Source organism: Zonotrichia leucophrys, chromosome 4 (assembly GCF_028769735.1).
Source record: "Zonotrichia leucophrys gambelii isolate GWCS_2022_RI chromosome 4, RI_Zleu_2.0, whole genome shotgun sequence".
Lineage (NCBI taxonomy): Eukaryota > Metazoa > Chordata > Aves > Passeriformes > Passerellidae > Zonotrichia > Zonotrichia leucophrys.
In genome coordinates this window covers 64,414,263-64,426,733 of record NC_088173.1, presented here as the reverse complement: position 1 = coordinate 64,426,733, position 12,471 = coordinate 64,414,263, and the positions used below count along the sequence as shown (strand labels likewise).

The 12,471-nt window shown below is 48.6% G+C and overlaps 1 protein-coding gene across 2 annotated transcripts in view; it reads left to right on the top strand.

Moving 5' to 3' along the window:
- The window catches only part of ALMS1 (ALMS1 centrosome and basal body associated protein), a 31,553-nt gene extending 19,724 nt beyond the window's left edge, over positions 1-11,829 (top strand). Inside the window, exons 7-13 of one of the 2 annotated variants that reach the window (XM_064711928.1) lie at positions 584-695; positions 1,566-1,766; positions 4,524-4,762; positions 5,240-5,480; positions 5,714-5,777; positions 7,673-7,772; positions 11,425-11,829. In XM_064711928.1, the coding sequence (XP_064567998.1) occupies positions 584-695; positions 1,566-1,766; positions 4,524-4,762; positions 5,240-5,480; positions 5,714-5,777; positions 7,673-7,772; positions 11,425-11,466 (999 nt within the window). In that variant the 3' untranslated portion in view covers positions 11,467-11,829. Of the gene's footprint in view, positions 1-583; positions 696-1,565; positions 1,767-4,523; positions 4,763-5,239; positions 5,481-5,713; positions 5,778-7,672; positions 7,773-11,421 lie in introns of both variants that reach the window. The other variant, XM_064711927.1, reaches the window with a different exon arrangement.
- Positions 11,830-12,471: the final 642 nt, after the last annotated feature.

Sequence of the window (12,471 nt, the reverse complement as noted above, 5' to 3'; positions counted from 1 at the left end):
CCCTGCTCCTTCCATGTCCCTCCTGTTTCTTGGATTTCTGGAGCTGAATTTCTCCCACCGGCAGGACTCTGTGGTGAGGATCACAGAGTGAGGGAGCTTCCCCTGCTTTGAAAATGTTTTGCCTGCCCACCCTGCCAGGGAACAATTCCCAATTTCCAAAATCCCATCCATCCCTGCCCTCTGCCAGTGGAAGCCATTCCCTGGCTCCTGTCCCTCCATTCTTGTCCCCAGTCCCTCTCCAGCTCTCCTGGAGCCCCCTGTGAGCTCTCCCTTCAGCTGGACAGCCCCAGGTGGGTTGCAGGATGCCCAGTGCTGTCCTGACTGATGGCAGCAAGCTCTTCCCACAGAAATAATGTGTTTTTATAAAGTAAATAATGTGTTTTTCAATCATGTACCAAAGCAGGCTGCTGGAGGTGCACGGGGTGGAGTCAGGGCTGGGATTTGTGAGAACAGAGGGACAGGTCAGCGTTGGCTCAGCATTAACAACAACGAGGGAAAAGCAATGACTTCTTTCTGTTTAGATGCTGTTTGCTGCTGTTTGGGTTGGAATCTCAGGAATTCTGTTCCCTTGCCTGTTTTGTAGAGCACTGTGCCCTTCTCAGACTCCACCTGTGCCAGCAGCAGCTCCTGGGGGCCCAGCTGTGCCCTGAGCCACAAGAGACGGGCTCGGATGCTGAACAAAGGGATCCAGGCAGGTGAGGCCCTGAATCCCACACGTCCCTGGGCTCCTCCTGCCTCTCCTGCTTTGGAACCTGTCCTCCACACTCTGGGTGTTCTGGGGATGGTTCTGTACAGGCAGCACCCTCCAAATTCACTCCAGAAGCTGGCAGGGAAGGGTGATGTGTTTAGTGAAGGTGAGCTGTTTAATTGCCCTTCTTGGGCTGCTTTAAAAACCAATTTTCTCACTTGTAAATTTATAAACCTCAGCTTCTTCTCCATTCCAATGGCAAAGGTGAGCTGCCTTTTTTTATCTATTGTTTTTTCCCCAAGACATCTGTTCCTCCCAGAATGGGTTTTGTAGGCATATGCTATTTCAGAAGGCAACTGCAGTGTTCTGTGTTCTTCCTGGGAATATTTTGGGTGTTGAATTCTATTTCAGTCCCGAGCTGCTCCTGGCCTGGTGCAGTTCTGCAGTTGGGTTTTTTCTGGTGGCAATTAGCAGTTTCTTCATTGCTTTCATTTCCACGCCAACTCCCCATCATCACATTGAGTAATGGCCCTGGTTTATTCATCAGATACAGCAATTATTTATTTATTCCTGCTTGTGTGCAAGCAGATTGAATCAGGGAAGGATTTTCATAGGGCAGAGTTAATTCCAGTTGAATTCCCACCCCCAGATAAATGAATATTTTGCTTGGGGTATTTGATTTTAATTTCCCTCAGATTATCAAGCAGTAACATAACTGGAAACTCTCCTTGCTTTGGGGAAGTGTAAAATAGAAATGTGAAAGGTTTGGACTGTTGAGGGTGGGTGAAGGATGTGATTATTCACTCCTGGCTGGAGTGGGGTCATTCCCTGCCCTGGCACATGGGACTGAGATGTCCCTGCTTGGTTTCCATTGCAGGGGACCTGGAGATCGTCAGCAGTGCCACCAAGAGGAACACCAGGGACGTGGGGGTGACCTTCCCCACGCCCAGGAGCAGCCAGCAGCTGTGGGAGCCTTCGGGGCAGGGCCAGGGCACAGCGTGGCAGCAGCCCCGGGCACCGCCGGGCAGGATCCTGACAGACACACGGACCAGGAGGAGCAGGCTGCACTTCCAGCAAGGTCAGCACCTGGAGCAGGGCTGGGGACACCTGAGACAGGGCTGGGTACACCTGGGATAGGGCTGGGGACAGCTGGGGCGGGGCTGGGGACACCTGGGACAGGGCTGGGGACACCTGGGCAGGTCTGGGGACACCTGGGACAGGGCTGGGGACATCCAGGACAGGGTCACATACACCTGGGACAGGGCTGGGGACACATGGGCAGAGCCAGGGCACAGCGTGGCAGCAGCCCCGGGCACCGCCAGGCAGGATCCTGACAGACACACGGACCAGGAGGAGCAGGCTGCACTTCCAGCAAGGTCAGCACCTGGAGCAGGGCTGGGGACACCTGAGACAGGGCTGGGGACAGCCGGGACAGGGCTGGGGTCAGCTGAGACAGGGCTGGGAATAGCCAGAGCAGGGCTGGGGACACCTGGGCAGGCCTGGGGACAGCCAGGGCTGTGTCACAGCCTGTGGTGGTGGTGCACACACCCTGCCCCAAGAGCATCCTGTGCCAAGGGGCAGGAGCCACGAGAGCACAGCACACACACTGATCTATGAACAGACAGCTCTTCAACTAATTACAGTTGAAAAGTGCTGTGTTTATTACAGCACTGGTACAAGGTGAATCATTTTTAAAGGTATGTGTGCTCTTGAGAGTCTAAACTTCCTTTTTGTCCCTTAAGCTGTTGCTATGCATTAAGTTTTGCAATAGGTTTGTGCATATTTATTTATCACAATTAGTTCTGATCAGTAGAGAGCTCTCTGGTAGTCCATCCAACTCCTGTAGCTTTAGTTTTGGTTTCCATCTTGTTTTAAGGTCTAAGAGGCCCCTCTTATTTTCTTCTAGCTTGGAAGTTCACACTCTTTTCACCTTGTTTGAGGCGGCTTTGTGAGCTGCAGGCTGTTGCAAGCACAGGTTTTTTACAAGCACAGCACATGGATAGACTGCACAGACTGAACAATTCAGAGCAGCACACTTCACCTAAATCTGAAATGGGTTTCTAACCTCAGTTAATCCCTGACCTCATGTCTCAACACACACACAGCATGAGAGGGTCCAGGCATGGAGTTCCAATGTGCTTTATTTCAGACAATGCTGAAGGGCTCCAGGGGCCAGAGACAAGCACAAAGGAGTGTTCAGGGTATAAATACAGGAGGAAGGAAATTGTGGATCCAGAGGTCTGAGGGCTCAGGTGTGGTACAAAGGGAAGGGACTGACAGTGTTGCAGCATGGCAGGGTGGTAGAAATGCTGCAGACACCTCGAGGTGTCTCCTTCAGAGGGTGCTCAGAGTAAGGCCACCAGAACAGCATTTCAGGTCCATGCACACACAGACACGCACGCAGATCAGCAGAGGAAGCACAGGAAGGGTCTCAGTATGATGTATTCCAGTGAGGGTTTATTCCAAAGCATGCCAAAGGACCAGGGACAAAGACCAAACCATGGGGTGTGCACAGGTTCAAGTGTGGGGTCAGTGACCTGAGGGCACAGGGGTGGGCAAAGGGCAGCAACCTGCCTGGAGGGATGAGGGATGAGTAACTGGGGTGGGCAGGGTCAGCTGGCCCATGGGGGAGGCAATCTGATGTGGATTGGCAGTAGTGCTGCAGAATACCATGGGCTGAGTCCTCTCCATCACCCAGATGGGGAAACTCTATGGTAGATCCTTCCAAGGCAAAGCAATCCCTGGGGGTTTCTCTGGGGGGAGGATTCAGAGGGTTCCACACAACAGGGGATGCCAGGGTGGATGACAATAGGTTGCACAAACCAGTGGGGTAATGGGGAAGGGAGAACTCTCTAGAACATGAGCATACAGGGTAAAAGGGGTAGGGAAGGTCAATGGGCAGGACAGAACTGGATAAATGGACACAGAGCTGCAGGGCACCATGGGGGAAGCCTCTTTCCTCACCCTGAGCTGTGAGGAGTGCCCAGAGCCCGAGGTGCATCTCTCCAGGGCATTCCCACTGCCCTCTCCCTGGCAGGCTCGTGGGTCTCCACAGACCTGGCCCTGCCACAGCCTCCTCTGACTGGGATTTCATGGGAGTTAACCAAACCCTGCCAGGGGATTGCAGTGCTGGCTTCTGATGGCAATTTCAGCCATGGAAGGGTGTTACAGCAGGAAATGCACTCATTGGGGAGGAATAAACAAGGTGGAGAGGTGGCAATCCTGCAGGTGCTTAACTTCTGAGACACAAAAGGTTCTGTTGAACTCTCAGTGCTGGTCACCAGCTTGTCCTTAATGTCTCATGCCCTGAGGCTTCCCAGGAGATTTTTCCAGAGTTCTTGAGTGAAAATTGGGAAGAACACGACTGTTATTGAAAATTGCATTTTTAGGCTGTTGCTGGAGTCTCCTGACGTTTTTATTTTATTTTATTTTTTGTCTCTTAAATTCCTGACACACTTCACAACGTCACAATGAAATGTTTAAAAATATTTCCCTTACTCATCACTGTTGTTGTTGTGGGGACTGATCATTCTCTCTCATAAGGGTTTAATTTAGAAAATTCAGAATATCTGCTCAAAATCCCAGCTGATGCATTCACATCATTGTGTGTGTAAACTGTGAGTAACTGAATTCCTGGAGACACACTGAGCATTTGGGAGATGGAAAGCGCTTGATCTTCCAAAACATGGATGAAGAGCCACAGGGCTTAGGCCAGCAGAAAGGCTCCTTAACGATGTGTGATTGCTGGTAAATAACTGTTCTTTCCATGGATTGGATGGACAACAGGCACAGGAATTGCCTCAAATCTTCTTTCTCTCCTGTGCTCTTTTAACAGGGGCTCCGTGGCTCGTCCCAGCAGAGGACTTGGAATGTGAATCAAGGAAAGAAAACCAGTGCAGTGCCCCTTCTGGCCCTGGGCCAGCCTGGTTTGAGCCCTGGAGCAGCACAAAGCCCTGGAGAGAGCCCCTGAGGGAGAGGAACTGGGAGGAGCAGCCCAGGCTGGGCCAGGGAGCAGTGACAGCCCCGGGGGCTGGCAGGGGGCTGGGGCAGCCCCTGGGCAAGCTCACCCTGCAGGTGAGGCACCCTGACCCAGGCACTGCTGGGGCACATCCTGGACTGCTCTGGCAGCCTGGCTTTCCCCAGGATCCTGCCCCAGGTTATTTCCCCAGTATTTAACTTGGTCTGGTGTTACAGGGGTTAAACCCCTTGGCTTCAGGAGCCAGGGGGATGTGGCTGACAGAACATTCCACCACGCTTGTTTCCACGCAGAAACAGTACTGAGGTGTACATAGCATGAGATTAAAATGAGTTTTTATTATTCTTTATTATTATTTTGGGTTTTTTCCTTTCTGGCCAGTTTATTTCCATGTTGTTGAAGCAGAGGCTCAGAGGCTGCTGGCATCCAAGCACCTACCCAGCCTTAAGGACAGGAGTTTTGTTTTACACCCAATGTTGTGAGGGGATTTTTTCCATGCTCTGGGGTTGGTGGTGGGTGTTGTGGGTCTCCCCTGCAGCTGCCAGCCCCAGCTTGGTGTGTTGGTGTCCCCTCAGGAGGCGCTGGCCCTGCACCGTCCCGATTTCATCTCGCGCTCGGGGCAGCGCCTGCGGCACCTGCGGCTGCTCCGCGAGGAGAGGAGGCTGCACAAAGCCCAGAGGGAAACGCTGCTGCCAGCCCAGGGGGAAACACTGCTGCCAGCCCAGAGGGACCAGCTCCTGCCACCCCAGCAGCTGTTGCAGCCTGCAAGGAGGAGAAAAGACTGCAGGACTGCAAATCACCTGCTGTCCAACCGAGGTACTTCAGGGCTCTGCGTTGAATTCTTTGGTTTCATGAACCCCACATTGTGCTTTAGGGTGTATTTATTTACTTTGTATTTCTCCTAAACTCATTACAGTTATTTAAGCCTGTTGTCTGTAAGATCTTATAAGGAGTTTTTTGCGAGAACTTCTATAAAACTTACAAAAGACTCAGATTGTTGCAGTAACAAACTCGTTCATCATTCCCTTCTCTCAAAATTTTCCATTCAGGTTTCCTGATAAGAGAAAAAAGAAGAGCAATTCCCAAGCATGAAATGTTTCAAAGATCTAAAAGGTAAAGTTCAGGGAATTTTATTTCAGGTGGATCAGTGTCCTGGGTAGGGAAGAGCTCTGAATCCTGTCTGCAGTCAAAGAACTGGGTGTGCAAATAATTCAGCTTTTTCAGTTAAAAATGCAGGTGCCTTATCAGAGGGAGAAATGTCCTGCTTAGAAGTTCTAAGAAACAAAATCATTTTGGAAAAGTGATTTCTGTAGCTAAACCTAGGATTCTGCTGTAGTGTCAGCCATCCACAGCAAGCTGGGTCCCACATGGAGAGGGAATGGGCTGGGGGACACTGGAGCATCTGAGGAAGATCAGAAATTACCAAAGTGGGTAACTGGGACAGCAGCGAGGCAGCATTAGCTAAAGCAAGAGTCTTTCTATAGAAATAATCACCCCAAGGGAATGCAGAGACATTTACCCTTGGAGAAACCACCTTAGGGTAGGGTTTGTGTTATTTCTGACTGCAGTAATTCATCTCTGCAGTGCCCAGCACACTCCATGGATTTACCCTTGGAGCAGCTGGGCTGCAGAGGGGCCACGGGAAGGGATGGTGAAAAATGGGAGCTCACTGAAGCTGAATTTTGCTGTGAATGGGATGGGAAGTGCATGGCCAGGACCAGCAGAGGTGGCAGAGCCTGAAATAGTCCCAGGTTGGTGGAATGAGGCCTGAGCAGCCTGGTCCAGCCTTGGAATTAATTAACCCTGCTTTGAGCAGCAGCTTGGTGGCCTCCTGAGGTTTCTGCCAACTTGGTTTCCTTGTGATTCCACTAAGCACCTACTGCAATACAATACAATCATACAATATATAAAATAAACCCCTTGATGATTTTTAATGATTTTCATGATACATTTTAATGATTTTTAGCACTGAAGAGTATTCTTAGGGTGTCTGGGGAAGGTGTCCCTGCCCAAGGCAGGGGTGGCACTGGATGGACTTGGAGGTTCCTTCCAACCCAAACCATTCCAGGATTGAAGGAAAACTTGGGGATGCATCAGCAGAGGAGAAGACAAAGCAGGGCAACACTACTGAAAGCACTGGAATTTTGGAAATGCCTAAAAGGCTTCAGTGAGGTGATTGCTGTGCTGAACTCCTGCCATGGCTGGAGGGACATGGGGCTGTCCTGGGCTGGGGACATGGGAGACACTGAGCTCCAGCTGGGGCACCAGGGCAGGGCAGAGCTACAGGTGCTGCTCTGGGGAGGTGCTGGGGTGGGAGAGGCGTTCCAGGGGCAGGAGAGGCATCCCAGGGGTAGCAGAGCCATCCCAGGGGCAGGAATTCCCAGCTCAGGGCTGCTGTGGATTCCACAGTGGGACAGCAGCAAACTGCAAACACATTTGTCAGGGATGTGCTTGGCCAGCAGCCCTTAGGGATGTGGGGCTAAAGCAGAGGGTGTGTGTTGCAGTAAAGCAGATGGGATTCAGTTTCTTCATGCCCATATTAAAATAAATAAATAAATAAAGCAAATATATAAATGTAAAAAATAGTATAAAAATAGAAATAAATATACATAAGCTCACATTTATACAGTTTTTAAAGACATTGTGTTTGACTCTAATTGGTTAGTAACCTTAACACTCAGTCTGTTGGTTAGAAGGTGCTTGTGTGTGTATGTGTTAATGCTTTTTTTCTTCAGATGTTTATGTTTTTTCTTTGTAAATTCTCATAGGACAGATCTTTTGTTATTACTTTTTGCTTTACAAGAATAAATTGTTATGCAGACTTGATTCTCAATCTGTTTTTTTCACATAAAAACTTACAAGCTGGCTACCAGTTTAGCTAAAGTAGCAGGGCCTAAACTATATTTTATAGGGCTTTTCTTTTCTAATATTTCTCCTTGTGTACAGCAGCTGTGGTTTTAATGTCAGGCAATTTTAAATCTCTGTTTTTGCCTTTCCTGTCCCTTTAGGATGTACGAGCAGCTCCCTGAGGTGAGGAGGAAGAGGGAGGAGGAGCAGAGGAGGCAGGAGTACAACTCCTACCGCCTGAGGGCTCAGCTCTACAAAACTGTGAGTGTCCCCTGGTCACAATGGACAAAGACACCTGTTCTTCATGCAGAATAGCCAAACCTCTGTTCATAGCTCATATTTTATTATATTAATATATATAATAAAATATATATTACATATTACTATACATATATATACTAGATATATTTTTATATATTAAAATATATATTCTATATATTTTATATATAAGATTATATTTTATATATTGTAAATATGTATTTTGATATAAAAGATATATCTTTATATATAAATATAAAATATAGATATAAATATAGACATAATATGGAAGGTATATATTATATTTCGATTATATATTTATCTTTATATAATTAAATATAATATAATAAATAATATAATAGAATATATATTATATCACATGAAAAATATAATATAATATAATATAATATAATATAATATAATATAATATAATGTAATGTAATGTAATGTAATGTAATATAATATAATATAATATAATATAATATAATATAAGTATTCTATTATATAAACATATATTTCTTTACATTTGTATGGTTATCAGAAGGCACAGTGTCTGAATCTCACTGGTCAGCAGTTCAGTGAAGCTCAGCTCACTGGCTGGCAATGGCTGGTGTACGTGTCCATCAAACCTTTCTCTTTCCAGCTATGTTCACGTTCTTGTCTCCTGGGGAGGGAATGTTTCACAGGGGTAGAACTTTCCTCCCCACAGGTGTGAACTGTTTTCTCACAAGAATAGATTGTTTTGCTAACTGATTCTCACTATTGTAATTCTTATCGCACAGTAGTGAGGCCAGATTTTATAAGGTTTTTTTTAATAAGGTTTTACCTGTGTGTGACACCCCTCTTCTCTGGAGGGTCACATTCCCTCAGGGGGTGCCAGACACAGGGATCTGCTGAGGGGTGTCTGTTTGGAAAGCCAGGTGTCTGCTGAGGAAGGCAGGAGCCTCCCCTGAAATGGAAAATGCAAAGCCCCTCCCTGTGAATTATTATAATTTTGAAAGTAAGAGGCTCTCAGGCAAAGATATGGGAATAGGAATAACAGTTCTTTAACAGGAAAATTAAAAGTACAAATGCAATAGTACAAACAAAAAGAAAACAAACCCTGCCAGAGTGAGACCATGCCCTGCCCCCCTGTGTGTCAGGGTGGTGCCCCAGCCCCATCCCATGGGGGCTCAGCCCTCCTGCAGTGCCAGCTGTGGCTCTGCTGCAGCAGGGATCCTGCACAAGGGGGGAGTTTTCCTCTGCAGCTCCAGGGCTGCTGGAGATGGGCCTGGGCTCCTTCTGGCAATGCAGGGCAGCAGAAAGCTGCTCCTCTGGGAATGCAGGGGGCAAAGGCTGCTGGGGTGTCCCAAACTGCAGATTGGATCCAGGCAGGAATGCTTGGCTCCTCCCCTGGGCGGGGCATCTCCCCATGGGATGATGGGATTGGATCAGCCCTGCAGGGACACTCACTGGCCATGGACAGCAGATAATTAATAATTAGTGGTCCATTAATAGCAGATAATTAATAATTAATGGCCCCTTAACTGAAGAGATCTCCTGGAGGGAGGATTGGCTGTGGAAGAGATGAAGAAAACTGCCCCATGAGCAGCAGATACCTGCCCCAGCTCTGACAGGTGGCAATAGAATACACACTTATCTTACATCCCAGGAGAGGAGGGAAGAGCTGGGTTCTGCCCAGAGGACAGCCTGCTGCTGTGGCTGTCCCTCCTGGCCATGCTGTAGGGACAGGATGTGCCTGGATCCATTCAGGGAAAGGCCTGCAAGGGGCTGGAAACAAACCTGGGCTCCCCTTTTCATCCCACACCTTCCTGTGCCATGGCAAGGAAGAAGCAGAGCAGGCCAGAAGCAAAAATCAGATTTTGGAGCCATTTTGTCTGGGTGTAAATGGTTCTTCCATGTGCCCATATATGCAGGTGCTGGCCCCAAACCCACCCATCTGCCCCAGCTCTGACAGGAGGAATGCACACCCCAGCCACACCTCACAACCCCCAGGGCACTGCAGTCCAGTGCTGGGGCTGCCCAGGTGTGCTCCATTCATCAGCCAAGCTCTGCTGCACCTTTCCTTTCCTGAAATCCTCCCATTCCATGGAAAAATGGCACAGAAGGCGGTGCTGGTGAAATGATAAAAACCAGGGCTTGTGCAGGCCCTGGGGTGGAACAGAAGGGTCTTGGAGCACATCCCAGAAGGACAAGTGTCCTTCCAGAGCTGGGTTTGCTCTCCTGTGCCCTGGCTGTAGGTTTGGCTCAGGGAATTCCCAGCCATGCCTAGCAAAGCCTGGAGTCACCTTTAATTTATCCAGGCTAGAGCCTGCAGTCCTGGTGGAGGGTTACCTCTGAGGGTTCCAGCAGTTTCTGTTTGCCCAGCGCTGGCCCTGCTGGGGAGCTGTGGGATTAGCCAGTGTCCCTGAGCATGGACAGGCACTGCAACTAAACCTGGCCTTTTCTTTAAACTCTGGGTGTTAAACTTGCACTCCAGTTTTAGTGTTAAACTCCTGCAGTATTCCAGAGCTGGAGTAACAGGCTTGGCTGTTTGTTGGGAGCAGCAGTCATTGGATTTTGGAAGCCAGCACTGGTAATGTGTTCTGTAAAACATCTTCCTACTCTAATTTGCGGAATTTACCACTAGAAAGACTTTAATTTGTTGCTATACTTGAGCAGGGTATTTTCAGGACATTTTTTTTCTCTGGTCTGAGAATTCCAGATGCTGGTACAGTAAAGTTTGAGGAATTAATTAGTTCTGGCAGTCACTGACTTGGAGTGGCAGAGTGGGCTGGAAGCAGGGAGGAAATAGGATCAGAACTTTTGCACATAAATATGGGTTTGATTGGAAGGGAGGTGATGATTCATGGCAGTAAATAATTGCAGTGCTTTAGTTCTCCCTGCTGGTGCAGAGGAGCTGCTGTAAATCAGGGAATGGTTTGGTGAGGGTGGCACCAGCTTCTGGGTGAGGCTCATTGTGCCTGAAAATCAACCACAGATTCTGTGCAATGGCTCCAAAAATGAGACAGAGCTGGTCTCAAGGCATTTCTGTGACAGCTTGGGGCAGCTCACTGACGGGAAAAGAGAAAAATAAAAAGTTTTCTTGGCACTGAGTGAGGGGGAAACAACATGGGTTGACCTAGAACTGGAGCCATAGAAATTCCTGGGCTGGAGTGCACAGACATCCTTATCTGTGAAATTGTTCAATACTTCTCTTTATTAAGATAGCAAAGTTATTTTTATCACAGGGTGCACGTGGATCGGGGCTGATGCTCTGTCCCAGCAGCCCTTTGCTTTTGTGCTTTTAATTTCAAATAGAGCATAAAATCATCCCAGTCAGATCAGGGGACAGGGAGTGCCTGGAATTTTGCACTCTGTAGTGGGGACAGACTCTGATCGGATGGCAGCAGCAATCAGAACTTTCAGCCCCACTGGAGCAAAAATGAATTTTCTGAGTTTATCAGATGCAGATTTGTTCCAATGCTGAGGCTCTTCCACGAGGGGGAGCGAGTTTGTGATGCCAGTGAATTGGAGAGAGCTGCTGGAAGGAGCAGCAGCTCGTGGGTATTCCCCCTGCTGGATTCCACAGCAATCTGTGCAGAGAACCTGTGCTCAGCATTGCTAATTTCAAATCATTAAACTCACCCCTGTCCCTCTGTTTTTCCCTCAGAAGATCACCAGCCGTGTCCTGGGGAAGAAGGTGTCCTGGAGCTGACCTCAGCCAGCCTGGGCTGGGCACACACAGCCCTGGCACAGGAGAAGGCACTAAATACTTCTGCAGCCCCACTTTGTGCTCTTGGCTCCCTTCTGTGCTCACTGGTCCTGCCCTACGTAAGAATCAGGGATTTGGGGAAGTGTCAGGGTTTTAAATAAATAGCTGGGGTTTTATAGTGGTGTTAGGCACTTCAGAGGAAACACAGTCTGGAAAAACTTGGTTCATAACATATTTATAACTCCCTGATTGGAATAGCAGTTTTATATATTTATTTTCAACGGGTTTTAACGAAGATTTTTAGATTTTTTAAAACTCCTGTCTCAATGTAGAAAATTCACTTGTTATGTTTTGTACTTCAATAAAACAGCTGAGTTGTAATAACTGCTGCAGCTGTGTTTGTGTAGGGACCAGGAGGGGCTGAGCAGAGACACTTGTGGTGCTGGTGGTGGGAGATTTCAGGGCTTTCCTGGGAGAATCCCTGTTTTATTTGATGCTTCGTCCTGCCAGGGTCCCTGGCTGTGCCTTGGGCCAGCATCACTGAAAAGATGCAGGGCAGAGAGGAGGTTTATGAAGTGCTCAAGTCTCAGTTTCATCTGATCATCACTGAGCAGTTCATAGGATGGATAAACAGGAAAAGAGATCTGAGGAAAACAGAGTGGGTGTGAACTGTGGCTTCCTATGCTCTCTCTGCCACAGATGTTTGTGGCAATTCAGCCCAAACCAGCTGGGAGGGAACACCCACTGCTGGGAGGGCTGGGCACCATGGAGGTGGAAGGTTCTGGAGAGACCCTGCAGGGCCTGGAGGGGCTCCAGGAGAGCTGGAGAGGGACTGGGGACAAGGGATGGAGGGACAGGAGCCAGGGAATGGCTCCCACTGGGAAAGGGGAGATTGGGCTGGGATCTTGGCAAGGAATTGCTGGCTGGGAGGGTGGGCAGGGGCTGGGCTGGAATTCCCAGATTTGCTGCGGCTGCCCCTGGATCCCTGGCAGTGCCCAAGGCCAGGCT